This window comes from Colobus angolensis, unplaced genomic scaffold (assembly GCF_000951035.1).
Source record: "Colobus angolensis palliatus isolate OR3802 unplaced genomic scaffold, Cang.pa_1.0 Scaffold533, whole genome shotgun sequence".
Lineage (NCBI taxonomy): Eukaryota > Metazoa > Chordata > Mammalia > Primates > Cercopithecidae > Colobus > Colobus angolensis.
The window spans coordinates 143,974-160,712 of NW_012118855.1; the positions used below are offsets into that span (position 1 = coordinate 143,974).

A 16,739-nucleotide genomic window follows, 5' to 3' on the forward strand; every position below is an offset into this window, starting at 1 on the left:
CCTTCTTCTCTAATGTTTTGTATCAACACTACAGGCATTCCATTCTCTCTCCCTCGCTTTTTAAGGATGGGGTCTTGATCCATCGCCCAGGTTGGAGTGCAGTGGTCCAGTCTCAGCTCACTGAAGCCTTGACCTCCTGGGTTCAGGTGATTCTCCCTGCTCAGCCTCCAGAATAGCTGTGAGCACAGGTGTGCGCCCCCATGCCTGGCTAAGTTTTTGTAGAGCTGGGGTTTGCCATGTTGCCCAGCCTGGTCTTAAACTCCTGAGCTCAAGAAATCCACCTGCCTTGGCCTCACTAAGTGCCAGGATTATAGGCATGAGCCCCTGTACCCAACCTCACTATTACAGATAATCTTTTGGCATTCTATTGAGGCCTGCTTTGATTTCTTTTTTTTTCCCTGTTATGTGGTGTTTTTTTTTTTTTTTTGGAGATGGAGTTTCACTTTTGTGCCCAGGTTGGAGTGCAATGGTGTGATCTCGGTTCACCACAACCTCTGCCTCCCGGGTTCAAGTGATTCTCCTACCTTAGCCTCCTGAGTATCTGGGATTAGAGGCATGTGCCACCATGCTCAGCTAATTTTGTATTTTTAGTAGATAACGGTTTTCTCCATGTTGGTCAGGCTGGTCTCGAACTCCTGACCTCAGGTGATCTGCCTGCCTCGGCCTCCCAAAGTGCTGGGATTGCAGGAGTAAGCCACGACACACAGACTCCCTGTTATGTTTTTACTTATCTTTGGTCTCTTTAATCAGGTCAAAGATTGTCAGAGATTGATGATTCTTAGGTTAAATACATTGTTAGCACTTTGTAAAAAGTAGTGCCTCAATACATAATATAATGTGATAATTTTAGGGTAAGACATAATTGTAGAGAATGGATTTTAATTTTTTGTTTGTTTGAGACAGAGTCTTGCTCTATTGCCCAGGCTGGGGTGCAGTGGTGCGATCTCGGCTCACTGCAAACTCCGCCTCCTGGGTTCGCATCATTTTTCTGCCTCAGCCTCCTGAGTAGCTGGGACTACAGGCGCCAGGCACCATGCCCGGCTAATTTTTTTGTATTTTTAGTGAGACGGGTTTCACCGTGTTAGCCAGGATGGTCTCGATCTCCTGACCTCGTGATCTGCCTGCCTTGGCCTCCCAAAGTGCTGGGATTACAGGTGTGAGCCACCGTGCCCGGCAAGGATTTTAATGTTTTTAGTGCCCAAGACTAGAGAATAGATTTAATGTCAGTAGTATCTGAGACTCATTCTCTTCACTTGGTTTTATTTATCTTTTCTTTCTGAGGAGGGATGGTTTATTTATTAATGTATTTATTTAAAAAAAATTTAAAAAACTTTTTAGAGACAGGGTCCTCGCTATGTTGCTTAGGCTAATCTTGAACTCTTGGCCTCTAGTGATCCTTTTGCTTCTTCCTGCCAAAGTGCTGGGATTATAAGTGTGAGTCACTGTGCCCGCTAAGGGATAGTTTAGAAGATTCGGTATTTTGTAGCTCAATATTGTTGGCCTTTTTAGTGTTTTTGTGGAGATTCATAAATCTGCCCTAGATTTCTTTAAGCATTTTGTGTTTTCTTATTTCTAGGTGGAAATTCAGAAAGTTCACTGAAAAATCGTTCTGCTTTCTGTAGTGATAAGCTAGATGAATACTTGGAAAATGAAGGCAAGCTGATGGAAACAAGCATGGGTTTCTCTTCTAATGCTCCCACATCTCCTGTGGTGTACCAGCTTCCCACTAAGAGTACCAGCTATGTACGAACACTTGATAGTGTACTAAAGAAGCAATCTACTATTTCCCCTTCTACCTCTTACTCTTTGAAACCTCATTCTGTACCCCCTGCCTCTCGAAAGGCAAAGTCTCAAAACAGACAGGCAACTTTCAGTGGCCGAACTAAATCATCTTATAAGTCCATTTTACCATACCCTGTTTCACCAAAGCAGAAATACTCTCATATGATTCTGGGAGATAAGGTTACCAAGAATTCTTCAGGCGTCATCTCAGAAAATCAGGCGAATAACTTTGTTATGCCAACTTTAGATGAAAATGTGTTTCCAAAGCAGATTAGTTTGCGGCAGGCACAGCAGCAGCAGCAGCAACAGCAACAGGGAAGTCGTCCTCCAGGCTTGTCTAAATCTCAGGTGAAGCTAATGGACCTGGAAGACTGTGCACTTTGGGAAGGAAAACCGAGGACGTATATCACAGAAGAGCGAGCAGATGTATCCTTAACAACTCTACTTACAGCTCAAGTAAGTAGCTGCTGTTTTCTGGAGGTATATTAGTACTTCGCTAGAATGAGTGAGGTTAGTGAGGGGACATGGGAACGGTAGTTTTTGGCAGGATGATCAGCTAGTTTTTAGCATTTAGAACCTTAATGGGAACTAAGGCTACGTCTTCCCCGTTTGTTCTTTACCAACCAGACACTCAGGTGTAGATTCCTCCTGCCAGCAGAGGGAGACAGTACAATTGTACTTTTGAATAACCTCTGTGCTGTCTAAAGGCTGATCGTTCTGAAAATCTCTTAATTTCATTTTCCAACATATGGGCTAGTACATTTGCTGATCTTGTTAAAACAACTTTGAAGATCGTGCTTTTTCTTTCTTTTTTTGGAGATGGAGTCTTGCTCTATTGCCCAGGCTGGAGTGCAGTGGCAGGATCTCAGCTCACTGCAACCTCTGCCTCCTGGGTTCAAATAATTCTCCTGCCTCAGCCTCGCGAGTAGCTGGTACTATAGACACATGCCACTGCACCTGGCTAATTTTTGTGTTTTTAGTAGAGACGGGTTTTTGCCATGTTAGCTAGACTGGTGTCGAGCTCCTGACCTTAGGTGATCCACCTGTCTCGCCTCCCAAAGTGCTGGGATTACAGGAATGAGTCACCATGCCTGGCCTGAAAATTATGCTTTTAAAAGATACTAAATCCCAGGAAATTCAAAATTAAAAACCTACGGAGAAAAACCTTTTATCTTTTGTGAAATTTTGTATTAATACTTTTTCACTTATTTATTATTTTTATATTTTAAGAGTTTTATGGCAAGGGATGCAGGAAGGAATTTTTGATCTGTTGATGATATACCTATCTTAGCAGCCTCTGATGCATGTGAAATGATACCACAGCTTATTTACTTATTTATTTATTTGACAGTGTCTCACTCTTGTTACCCAGGCTGGAATTCAGTGGCATGATCACAGCTTACTGCGATCCTCCCACCTCAGCCTCCTGAGTAGCTGGGGCATATAGGTGCGCACCACCATGCCAGGCTAATTTTTTTTTTTTTTTTGAGACGGAGTCTCGCTCTGTCACCCAAACTGGAGTGCAGTGGCTGGATCTCAGCTCACTGCAAGCTCCGCCTTTCGGGTTCACACCATTCTCCTGCCTCAGCCTCCCGAGTAGCTGGGACTATAGGCGCCCGCCACCTCACCCGGCTAGTTTTTTGTATTTTTTAGTCGAGACAGGGTTTCACCGGGTTAGCCAGGATGGTCTCGATCTCCTCGACCTTGTGATCTGCCCGTCTTGGCCTCCCAAAGTGCTGGGTTACAGGCTTGAGCCACCGCGCCCAGCCTAATTTTTTTATTATATTAAAAATACAAACTGGGTTTTGCCATGTTATCCAGGATGGTCTCAAACTCCTGGGCTCAAGCTGTCTGCCTTCCTCGGTCTCCCAAAGTACTAGGATTACAAGTGTGAGCTACTGTGCCTGGCTTTTCCATTAATTTTTTTACTTTCCATTTTGTAATTCTGTGACTGAATTCTGGAACTAAAGATCATCAGATGTTGGAACTAAATGCAGATTGTTTTATTTGTTATTAATCCTTCATAAAGACTTTTATTTATGTATTGTCCTATTCTTTTTTTATTAATTACCTTAGAATAGGGACCAGCAAACTTTTTCTGGTAAAGGGCCAAATAGTAAATATTTAAGGCTTTGCAGACCATACACTCTCTAGCAGTTACCGAACTCTGCTGTTGTAGTTCTTCAGATGGTATGTGTATGAATTAGCCTGGCTGCATTCCAGTGAAACTTTATGACACAGGCTAGATTTGGCCCATGGGTCTCATCCTTTGTTAATCTTTGCCTTAGAACATTATGTATAATTTATATTGAAAATAAATCCATCCTTGATCGTTTTGCTGATAATTGTCTGTACTAAGCATTAGAATGGCAGATTGTTTAGAGCCCTGGTTATATTCATGTTCTGTCCTTTGAATCGGCATTAATCCTGTGCTGTTAGTACTTAAAGTCAGAGAGTAATTTAGTCCAGTATATGACCATAAATTGTTGGTGGTGTGGGGGAATGGTTTAGTGGAATTACAATTTTCTACTTTGACTTTAGGCATCCCTCAAAACTAAACCTATCCACACAATTATAAGGAAACGAGCCCCTCCCTGCAACAATGACTTCTGTCGACTGGGTTGTGTATGTTCCAGTCTAGCTTTGGAGAAGCGCCAACCTGCTCACTGCCGCCGACCAGACTGCATGTTTGGTTGTACTTGTTTGAAAAGAAAAGTTGTACTTGTTAAAGGAGGATCCAAAACTAAGCATTTTCAGAGGAAGGCTGCTCATCATCGAGATCCAGTTTTTTATGATACTCTGGGAGAGGAAGCAAGGGAAGAAGAAGAAGGAATCAGGGAGGAGGAGGAACAGTTGAAAGAGAAAAAGAAGAGAAAGAAGCTAGAATACAGTGAGTATTCATTGAGAGTTAAAACTGTGCCATATCAGTTTTTGGAAAAGTATTGTTATTTTAGAATAATACAATTTACCTTAATCCTGATAAATTATCCAATAAGAGCTTTGAGACTTCTTATTATCCTTACATGCTCTTTCTGACTGGCTGTCTAGATGCACACACACACACACCCCTTTTTTAGGTTGAATTGTTCTCTGAAAATTGCTTTTTTGTGCTAAATTTAAATCATACTGTTACTTGGTTTTCTAAAATGCCCTTGACCTTTGAGTTTCTTCCATTTTCTGGATTGTGTGCATATGCGCACACACACAGACACACGTGTGTTCCTTGGAAAGACTACAGATGATCCATATAATGCATCATGTTTTCTAAAAGGAGAAGTTTGCAAAAAGACCCTCTGGTCATGGTTGAAGATTTGGGGACAAAATAGGAGTGTGGTGAAGCTGAACACCATGCACTGTGTTGAAAATTGGGGGTTTTTTTGGTGGGAGAGGATAAAATATGATGTAGATGTAGACCCAAGTTATATATTATTTCATTATTGATTTTTTTCATTTGTTATATCTTTGTATTTTGTTCAAATGTGTTGATGATTTTACCATATAATTGAAACAGTTTTCTTAGTTTATCAGGGGATTAATACTCCTTTTTTGGCAATTTATATTTATATTTCCTGTTGCTCTGTACTCATTTCGATCAGAGATGATGGTTAATATTTCAGTGTATGTTCCATCATAAGGTCATGTTCTGCTTTCCACGTCAACAATTGTAGATCTAATTTATAATGTTAGTTTTAATGGCTTCATGTTGTTATAATCCCTTTGGTTGGATAGTTAGCCTTTTTGGGTTTTCTTTATTATAAACTGTATGGTGATGAACAGCCATGTTCAGGATAGGCTATTAAAAGTGGAATTGTTGTGACAGTGTGTACATGTTAAACATTTGTGAATGTCATTAGAGTTGTACCAACTTTAGACGTATGCCAGTAGTTGGATACTGGCTGGTGCCAGTTTTCTGTTCTCTCTCTTTTTTTTTTTTTTTTTTGAGACAGAGTCTTGCTCTGTTGCCCAGGCTGGAGTGCAGTGGCATGATCGCAGGTCACTGCATCCTCCGCCTCCTGGATTCAAGTGATTCTCCTGCCCCAGTCTCCTGAGTAGCTGCGATTATAGGTGCCCAGCTAATTTTTTTGTATTTTAGTAGAGACGGGGTTTCACCATGTTGCCTAGGCTGGTCTATGAACTCCTGAGCTTAGGCAGTCTTCCTGCCTCAGCTTCCTAAAGTGCTAGGATTATAGGCATGAGCCACTGTACTCAGTTTTCTAACACCGAATATTTTAAAACTTTTAAAACTGTCATATGGATAGGCAGAAATTGATATTGTTTTAGATTTGTATTTCTTCTGTGATAGGTTTATTGACCATTTATCATAAACTTTTTTTCTGTAAATTGCCTTTTTGAATTCTTTGCTAACTTTTTTTGGAGTATGTTTTTTTCCTTTAGTTTGCAGAAGCTTTATTTTTTCTAGGTTGTAATTTTGTAATTTACATTTTCTTTTTTTTTTTTTGAGACGGAGTCTCGCTCTGTCCAGGCTGGAGTGCAGTGGCCAGATCTCAGCTCACTGCAAGCTCCACCTCCCCAGGTTCACGCCATTCTCCTGCCTCAGCCTCCCGAGTAGCTGGGACTACAGGCGCCAGCCACCTCGCCCGGCTAGTTTTTTGTATTTTTTAGTAGAGACGGGGTTTCACTGGGTTAGCAGGGATGGTCTCGATCTCCTGACCTCGTGATCCGCCCGTCTCAGCCTCCCAAAGTGCTGGGATTACAGGCTTGAGCCACTGTGCCCGGCCGTAATTTACATTTTCATTTTGTTCAAAGTTCCCTCCCCCATTGCCCACCACCCCCAGTGGAAAAAAACAGTGATAGTTAAACTTGGCAGTCTCTTTATGGTTTCTGTCCTTTTTTTTTTGGAGACAGAGTCTCTCTGGAGTGCAGTGGCACGATCTCGGCTCACTGCAACCTCCGCTGTCCCGGGTTCAAGCAGTTCTTCTGCCTCAGCCTCCCAAGTAGCTGGGACTATAGGCGTGCGCCACCACACCTTACTAATTTTTATATTTTTCGTAGAGATGGAGTTTCACATATTGGCCAGGCTGGTCTTGAACTCCTCACTTTATGATCCGCCCACATCGGCCTCCCAAAGTGCTTGGTTTCTGTCTTTGAAGTCTTGTGTAGAAAGTCTTTCTCTACCTTGAGATTATAAAAATATTTAATTATATTTCTTCTAGTACTTTTTTTGGACTAAAAAAATAAGTTGTTAATATATCTGAATTTATTTTATGTGAGATTTGTAGTAGGGAATCACATTTCCCCCAAATGCCTAGCCAGTTGTACCATCACTTACTGAGAAATATACTTTTCCTACTGAATTAAAATGTCACCTGTAATATAATAAATTAAAATATATTAATGCCTGGATCTCTGTCTGGCCTCTCCTGTTTTGTGACCAGTGCCATCCTATTCTTATTTCTATTTTAGCATTTAAGTGAGATATAGTGTATTTATATACCTAAATGATGTTCGTGTAAATAAGAATTCAAAGGTTTAAAATGTAGCATAGGGTAGATTTATTAGTTTAGTTCTATCCATATCTCCTTACTGAGTTTACTCCCTTCTTATGCTTAAGACAACGCATTTCCATTTCAAAGCAACAAAAATAAGATACAAAAGCCCACATAAGCAGGAATACTGCTTACCTGTTAGGCTTTACTGCTTTTTGATTATTGTCTTCATCCTTTGTCCTATCCTTGACTATAATTAAACACCGATAGCCAATTATCAAAGTATTTTTTGGTTTTCTTACTGGTACAGTTCATTATAAAAAGCAAAGCTTGCTATTCCCTATCTAGGAGCCATCAGTTTTCTTGTGCTGTTAGGGAAGGATGAAAAAGGAGGGATGCTATTTTTGTTAACAACTGATAACGTAAAAGGAGTAGAAATAGGAAAGAGTTCTTAGAGGTAAACATGTTGCCGATACCAAAAATGGACAAAGGAGAAATATAAAAGTTGGAAAAGTTGAAATCCTTTAGTATGTTTTCCAAAAAGATAGGTGGAAACTGAGGGGAAAAGAAGTAAGTTGTGAAATTGAGGTATAAGCATTTTATTTAGAATGACTGAGTGTAACCACTAAAAATAAACATAAATAGTTAAAAGTAGTCACTTGTGGTCACTGCAACACTGGGTATGATGGAAGACTTGTTTCTTTTTATATTCTTTAGCACAGTTTTAATTTTTTTTGTGTTTTTGTTATATAGTTAATATATAAATTAAAAAATCAGTATTCTCAATGCATAAAATCTTGGCATTTAATACTTTTTTTTGTCATTGTAACAGACTTAACATTTTTTTTTGTAATGGTTCAATCCATTGCTGAAAAAAAGATGGGTAACATTATTGGACCCTCTTATGCATGACACTCTGTGAGGGTTCTATCATTTAAACCTGCAACCTTATATGATAAGGAGGCTTCATTCTCCGTTTTACAAATGAGCTAACTGAGTACTTAGTGACTTGTTCTCCAAGGTCATAAAGATACTAAGTGAGTTGTAGGGTACTGCCAAGTTCTCATGCTTTTTCTGCCTTGTAAGGTTATAATTTCTGAAATTTTAATTCTGCCTCCTTGTTGTAGACCCATTTGGCCTTTACTTTTATCACCTGGTTATCCTTTAGTTTGTCAAAAATTACTGCTGGCCGTGCAGTGGTACTGTGCCTAGCTGTTGTGGGTAGTACCAAGGGAAAGAATAAAACCTGACATTTCTGTTTTCTTAGCCCACTTTATATACCTATAAATTAACTATATAAAGAAAAAATCAATAAAATTGGTACTTGTAGCCAGACTGAGGAATAAAGAGAATATACTAATTACCAATATTAGGAATGAAAGGTGACTTCAGACATTGAAAGGATGATATGGCAATATTGTGAACAACTTTATGACAGTAAATTGGACAACTCAAATGAAATGGAGAGACTCTTTAAAAGACACAAGTTACCAAACTCACTCAAGAAGAAATAAATGACTGTTTAGCCTTATACTTATTCAAGAATTGAACTTGTAGTGGAAAACACTGCAATAATAATTCTGGTCTGAGTTGCTTCACTGTTGAATTCTACAAAACATTAAAGACTAAATCCCATTTGATACAGTCTTCCATAATAAAATGGTATCATCTTGTGAGACTAGCATTACCCTGATATTCAGTCCATAAAAAAACTTTATAAGAAAACTGTAGACTGATAACCCTTATGAACATAGATGTAAAATTTCTAAATAAAAGTTTAGCAACTCAAATCCAACAATATATTTAAAGGATACTGCATCATGGCTAAGTGGCGTATATCCTAGAAGTGTGGGATTTGTTTAACATTCGAAAAATCAATCATTATACTTTGTCATTACAATGGATTTAAAAATAAGACCATATAATCATCTCAAGATCGATCTATCACACTATAGTATATATATGTAGTATAGATATATGTAGTATTATATAATTAGGTTCTTAAGAAATTTAAAACACCAGTTTGTGACAAACACCATTTGTCAGGACAAACACAGATCGCAGGTAGCCCTGGAGCTGAGGAATAGCTTTGATTTTTTTGTACAATTTGTGAGTCCACAACTTTCTCATCAATCTTGCACTGCTCTGTAGTCTTGTAGTTCTCTTTTTCTGTGTCAGAGATCTCACCTTCCTGGTATCTGGGCTTCTGTAGCTGCTTCTTGAAGTGAGCATCAATAAGATGTTTTGGGATTTTTACATTGCTGATGCTATTTTTGGTTGAGGTGGCAATGACAAATTTCTGGTGTGTTCAAACTCCACCTGATTAAGAGAGATTTTTGAAAGATTGACAAAATTCGTTTCTGGTAAAAATTCTCAGCACTCTAGGAATAGAAAGGAATTTTCTCAACTGGATAAAAGAATCTTTGAAAAATATTACAATTGACATATTAATGATAAAAGACTTATTGTTCTCTCCCAAAGACTGGAGCATTCCCAAAGAATGCCCACTTTTACCACTTTTGTTTAACTTTATACACAGGAGGTCCTAGCCGATGCAGTAAGGCATGATAAAGAAAGAGGTATCCAGATTGGAAAGGAGGAAGTAAAAATTGGCTTTATTCGTGGATAGGAAAATCCTAGGGAATCTACAAAACAAGCTACTAGAACTGTAAGTCATTTTAATGAGGTTGCAGCATACATTATCAGTATGCACCATGTTTGTGCATGTAAACAGTGAACAATTGGAAATTGAGATAAATTGAGATTAAAAAAAAAAAAACATTTAAAATAGCATCCAAAGAGAAGAGACACTTAAGGATAACTTTGATAAAAGATGCCTAAAACCTATATACTAAAATCTACAAGACATTGCTGAGAGTGATTTTAAGAGGCCTAAATAAATGGAAAAATACATTGTTTTCATTTATCAGAAGACACTCTTGGTAAAATACTTTTCACAAATTGGCCTGTAGATCTGCAGATGCTATTCCAATCGAAATCTTAATAGGCTTCTGGGGGATAGAAATTGGCAAGTTTCTAAAATTTTTATGAAAAACAAAGGACTTAGAGTAGTTCAAACAACTTCGATAAAGAATGTACCTGGCCATGCATGGTGGCTCATGCCTGCAATCCCAGCACTTCCGGAGGCTGAGACTGGTGAATCATCTGAGCTCAGGAGTCCATGACCAGCCTGGGCAACATGGCGAAACCTGGTCTCTACCAAAAATACAAAAAATTAGCCTGGTGTGGTGGCATGCACCTGTAGTCCGAGCTGCTCCCGGCTGAGGTGGGAGGATCACTTGAGCCTGGGAGGCAGAGGTTGCAGTGAACTGAAATCATGCCACTGCACTGCAGTCTGGATGACAGAGTGAGACCCTGTCTCAAAAAAAAAAAAAAAAGAAAAATTAATGTTCTAAATTATGGTGACATCATATGTTGTAATTAGTAAATATGTCCATATGTATAAAATACATATTAGGGATTAGAGATAGAAATTTGATTTAGATATGAATATTTGTGTAATTTTCCATATAACAGATTAAATGAGATAATTTATATTAATGAATTAATATATTTAAATTGATAACAATTCAACATTTTTAATTTAAATAACTAGCTATCATTAAGTGAATCCTGTTTTTATAGGAAGGGGAGGGACTGATTGAGAAAGGGTTCTGGAATTGATAGCACTGTTCTATTTCTTGTGTTTATGTGGATGTATAGTTCTTAATATGTATTGAGCTGTATGTTTATGTACTTTTTAAATAAATGTTATATTTCATTATAAAGATACTCAAGATGCCTACAGAAATCAGAGGAAGAGGAGCATGGTGCGTTAGTGTGCTGTATTAGCATGGCAGTTGTTGTAGGTCTTCTAAGTGTAATGCTATTCATTTATGGTGCAACTACTATGGACACTTCTAAGAGTGAGGAGGTGGGATAAGGCAATTAAAACAAATCCATCTGTCTCAGAGGTTACTGTAAATTTGATAAAACAAGTGTGTGGTGAAAAGATACATGTTTATTGTAATTTTAAGTCCCACAAGTAACTAAATTCCTGTAATGTTTTAAGTGTCATCAACAAAAGGCTTACTGAGAAGCCAGAAGACAGAGTGATAAAGCTAGGGGACTTGGGGAAGGTAATATATATTAGGAGGCATTTCAGTAGAAATGAGACCATTTCTTTGTTAAAACTGATTTCCATTCTTGGTTCCTGTCAATAAATATGTGCTACTGAGGTTCTTCCCTTAATTCCTTTTCCTGCTGAGTGTTGTTCTGTTTTTTCCTGAGTTTCAGGGAAAGAGTAGGGGAATCTCTAGTGTCATTATAAGGGGGAATGAAGAGGTGCTGTATCTTGAATCCCAGGCTGTGAAAAGGAATCAAGTGAACAGTGGGCCAGTGAGTGTGAGGGATCAGTATCTTGTTCTTGCCTTTGTGAGGAGTCTGTTTTCATGGCTTCAATTCTACTAGTCTCTGCCAATGATAGTCCTGATTTTTAATTCCCATGCTATTTTATTTATTTACATATATTTTTGAGAGAGAGGGTCTTGTTCTGTCACCCAGGCTAGAGTGCTTGTGTCTTGATCATAGTTAACTGTATCATTGATCTCCCTGGCTCGAGCGATCCTTCCATCTTAGCCTCTGGAGTAGCTAGGACTACAGTTACATGCCACCATGCCCAGCTAAAGCTTTTTATATTCTGTAGAGACAGGGTCTTGCTATGTTGCCCAGTCTGGTTTTGGACTCCTGGCCTCAAGAGATCCTCCCACCTTGGCTTCTGTATTGGGATTATAGGTGTGAGCTACTGCACCTGGCTCCCTACCCTATTTTTAGTATGTTGTTGTCCGTCCAATTTAAGACATCTCGTAAACAGAACTGAACTCTACCCCTCTCAGCTAGCTCCTTTTATGAACTCCCCTATTTATTGGAAGCTCCATTTCTCATTTTTTCCCATTCTGGTGACAGATTAACCATTTCCTACTAATTCACAGTTGAAATTTTAAAATTGTCTTTGATTGCCTGTGAGAGATTAAGAGAAATACGAATAATCATTCTTGGCATCTTAAGAGGTTTTTGTGTGTGTGTTTTTTTTTTTTTTGAAGTACTGTGTATTTTGTAGCTATTATTTCAAAAAGAAAAGATGAAAAGGGACCTTTGCTTAATATAATGCTTAGTTTATGGAGGCTTAGAAAATCCTTAAAAGATTATTGATAGAAGTCCAAGACGTCTTGCTTGCCCTAAAGGTGCTTTTGTTTTTGTCTTATAATTAATATGTGTATAAAATAATTAACTACACTGAATAAGAAAGTTTTTACTAAATGTGTGGTAGAACCTCTTAATACCACTTTCGCTGGGAGGGCAAACCTCAAAAGACATACTTGTATATACTTACTACACATGCTGCTACCTGTTTCCTTTCCTGTTTTTCCTCTTAAGGACCTAACCATATTCCAACACATTTTCCTTATTCGTCATATTGCCTGTCTCATCTTACTTCCCCCAAAAGCTACCTGAGGGCAAGGATTTTTGTCAGTTTTATTCATTGTTGTATCTGCAAAGTCTGATACGTAGTAGAAATTCAAATATTTGAATGCATAAATGAATATTGGTGGCTCACAACTATTATCTGGCACTTTGGGAGGCCAAGATGGGCGGCGGATCACTTAAGGCCAGGAGTTTGAGACCAGCCTGGCCAACATGACAAAACCCCATCTCTACTAAAATATAAAAATTAGCCAGATGTAGTGGCGTATGCCTGTAATCTCAGCTACTCAGGTGGCTGAGGCATGAGAATCTCCTGCACCTGGGAGGCAGAGGTTGCCGTGAGCCAAGATCGCGCCACTGCACTCCACCCTGGGTGACAGAACAAGACTGTCTCAAAAAAAAAAAAAAAAAAGTTTTTTTTTAGTAAGATCTTCTCTGACTCTGCTAAATATAATAGCATCCCCCTTTTAATTCTTCATTCCTTAATTACCTTGCACTGTTTTTCTACATGGCTTACCATTACTTGATACTATATATTTATGGGTTTGTCTTCTCCTACTTTATTTTAAACTCTGAGGGCAAGAACTTTGTTTTATTCATAGCTGTGTTCATTCTAGCACCTAAAACAGTATCTGGTTGATAGCTGGTGTTCAACAAATATTTATAGATGAATAAATTAAAGTATATGAATGCAACTAAATGCCCTTTTTTTGAGGGGGTGTATCTACTTGATTGTTTTAACGAGTTACTGCCTTTTGTGAGGGAGCATATTTTGTTTTGTCAGTGCCTCAGCATTGATCATTTGTTGCCAAAAGCACCTAAAATCTTACCCTTCTTTTTTGTTAAGCTATATGTGAAACAGAGCCTGAACAGCCTGTTCGACATTACCCATTATGGGTAAAAGTAGAAGGTGAAGTAGATCCAGAACCAGTTTATATCCCCACACCTTCTGTCATTGAGCCTATGAAACCATTGTTATTGCCTCAGCCAGAAGTTTTATCTCCTACTGTGAAGGGCAAACCGCTCGCTGGAATTAAATCTGCACGGTCATATACTCCCAAACCCAATCCCGTGGTAAGTTTGGAATTTAATCTTTTATTATGAGTTACCAAAGTCACATGTAAAGATGATGTGTTTCAACCAAATTTTTGGTTGATATTTTGTGAATCATTTTGCTTTCAGTAATATGTTTATAAGACATCTTCCTTTGTGGTTTAATCAGTTTAGTGCTGGCACTTTAAAAATGTCTTAAAAGTAGAAATGAGTAGTAGTAGTTTTAAAAAACAGCCATCTTCTCTTCAAGAAGGTCATAGAAAGATGGGCTTTTTTTTTTTTTTTGAGACGGAGTCTTGCTCTGTTGCCTGGACTGGAGTGCAGTGGCCGGATCTCAGCTCACTGCGAGCTCCGCCTCCCGGGTTTACGCCATTCTCCTGCCTCAGCCTCCGGAGTAGCTGGGACTACAGGCGCCCGCCACCTCGCCGGCTAGTTTTTTGTATTTTTTAGTAGAGACGGGGTTTCACACTGTTAGCCAGGATGGTCTCGATCTCCTGACCTCATGATCCGCCCGTCTCGGCCTCCTAAAGTGCTGGGGTTACAGGCTTGAGCCACCGCGCCCGGCCAAAAGATGGGCTTTTTTACATGACTTGGAAAAAGTTTTTAAAGATACTACTCCTGTATTGTAGAATATTAATAGTCTAGATAAGCAGTATATATTATTAGTAGAAAAACATTAGGAAAAAGCTTTTAAAAGCAAATTTAAAAATGCATAGTAATATCAGTAAAGTTTAAGATTTAAAGTAACAGTTGATATAATATGACTGTAAAGACTGGTAGGTAAAAGTAGGAAGTTATTCATTGTGTTAATGGCTTAAGCAAGTCTTATTATCAAATCCATGTATCCTACTAGTCCATTAGATTGAAGAAAAATCCTATACTACGATGCTACTGAATATGTTCTCTGTAGCAGAGCTATTATAGCATAAAACTGTTTGTTTCTGGCCTGTAATGGAATAGGCAAGGGTAGGCTGGGCGCGGCGGCTCACACTTGTAATCCCAGCACTTTGGGAGGCTGAGGCGGGTAGATCACCTGAGGTCAGGAGTTCGAGACCAGCCTCGCCAGCATGGTGAAACCCTGTCTCTACTAAAAATACAAAAAATTAGCCCTGTGTGGTGGCTCATGCCTATAATCCCAGCTACTCGGGAGGCTGAGGCAGGAGAATCGCTTGAACCTGGGAGGCGGAGGTTGTGGTGAGCTGAGATTGCGCCACTGCATTCCAGCCTGGATGACAGAGCAAGACTCCATCTCAAAAACAACAACAAAACCTGAAAAAGGCAAGAGTTAGGGCCGCTGATCTCCACGCAGTCAAAATTCTGCATGTAACTTTCAGCTCCCCTAAAACTGAAAAGTAATGTACTGTTGACTGGAAGCCTTACCAATAACATAAACAGTCAACACGTATTTGTATGTTATATATAGTATACACTATGTTCTTACAATAAAGTGAGCTGTGGAAAAGAAAATGTTACTAAGAAAATAATAAGGGAAAGAAAATGTTGTTCATTAGTGGATCATCATAAAGGTCTTCATACTCACTGTCTTCACATAGAGTAGTCTGAGGAGGAAGAAGAAGGGTTGATTTTACTGTCTTGGTGACAGAGGTGTAAGAAAATCCATATGTGAGTGGACCCACACAGTTCAAACCTGTGTTGTTCAGAGGTCAACTGTATAGAACAGAAGAGTAAATATTTAGAAATTTCTACAGCAAGTTGATTAGACTGAATCTAATATTAAAAAAACCTTGTATTTTGTATGTTTTTAGTTTTTCTAGTAATTTATTGTATTTACTAAAGTATCAGTCTATGATGGACTGGTAATTAGCAGTGTATCCTTCATCATAGATAATTTGAAATGCACTGTTCTGGTATGATCTGAAGTTTCCTGATAGAGAACTGGATCCTTTCTGACTGTCCTAAGATTAGGGCATATGAACTGTACTTATGCTGTTTGATTTTAAAGTTTGCATTAAAAAATTTCAACTATTGTAATAAAAAAAAAACATTTGTTTTGTTTTGGGGTCTTGGGGAGTTTTTCCCATTGTATGGAATGTTTTGTTGTATGAAATTTACAGATTCGGGAAGAGGACAAAGATCCCGTCTACTTGTACTTTGAAAGTATGATGACTTGTGCTCGTGTTCGAGTATATGAGCGAAAAAAAGAGGACCAGAGACAACCATCTTCTTCCTCCTCCCCATCTCCATCATTTCAGCAGCAGAGTTTATGTCATTCTAGCCCTGAGAACCAGAGTAATGCAAAGGTGAGTTTCTTGTTGCATAATTTCTTTTCAATTTCTTTTTTTTTTTTTTTTTTTGAGACGGAGTCTCGCTCTGTCGCCCAGGCTGGAGTGCAGTGGCCGGATCTCAGCTCACTGCAAGCTCCGCCTCCCGGGTTCACGCCATTCTCCTGCCTCAGCCTCCTGAGTAGCTGGGATTACAGGCGCCCGCCACCTTGCCTGGCTAGTTTTTTGTATTTTTTTTGGTAGAGACGGGATTTCACCATGTTAGCCAGGATGGTTTCGATCTGCTGACCTCGTGATCCGCCTGTCTCGGCCTCCCAAAGTGCTGGGATTACAGGCTTGAGCCACCGCGCCTGGCCTCAATTTCTAATTCCCTGTTTTTGGTGTTAAGATTTGCATTACTATCAGAATAATTAATCTACTAATTATCCTACAGGGTAGAGAAGTTATATGTGACATGTTTATCAGTTTATTTCTCTGTGTACCTATTGTATGATATGTCCCTTAGGGTTATTACAAGTATTATTCTTTCTTGGTTGGGCGCCGTGGGTCATGCCTCTAATCCCAGCACTTTGGGACGCTGAGGCAGGTGGATCAGTTGAGCCCAGGATTTCGAGACTAGCCTGGCCAATATGGTGAAACCCTGTCTTTACTAAAAATACAAAAAAAAATTAGCTGGGCCTGGTGTCGCATGCCTGTAAACCCAGCTACTTGGGGCGCTGAGGAACGAGAA

General features: G+C 39.1%; 1 protein-coding gene across 3 annotated transcripts in view; it reads left to right on the top strand.

Moving 5' to 3' along the window:
• MGA (MGA, MAX dimerization protein) overlaps nucleotides 1–16,739 on the top strand; it is a 120,043-nt gene that overhangs the window by 61,293 nt on the left and 42,011 nt on the right. For all 3 annotated transcript variants that reach the window (XM_011961043.1, XM_011961045.1, XM_011961046.1), the window contains exons 8-11: nucleotides 1,577–2,238; nucleotides 4,324–4,672; nucleotides 13,561–13,787; nucleotides 15,842–16,027. In XM_011961043.1, the coding sequence (XP_011816433.1) occupies nucleotides 1,577–2,238; nucleotides 4,324–4,672; nucleotides 13,561–13,787; nucleotides 15,842–16,027 (1,424 nt within the window). The remainder of the gene's footprint in view (nucleotides 1–1,576; nucleotides 2,239–4,323; nucleotides 4,673–13,560; nucleotides 13,788–15,841; nucleotides 16,028–16,739) is intronic.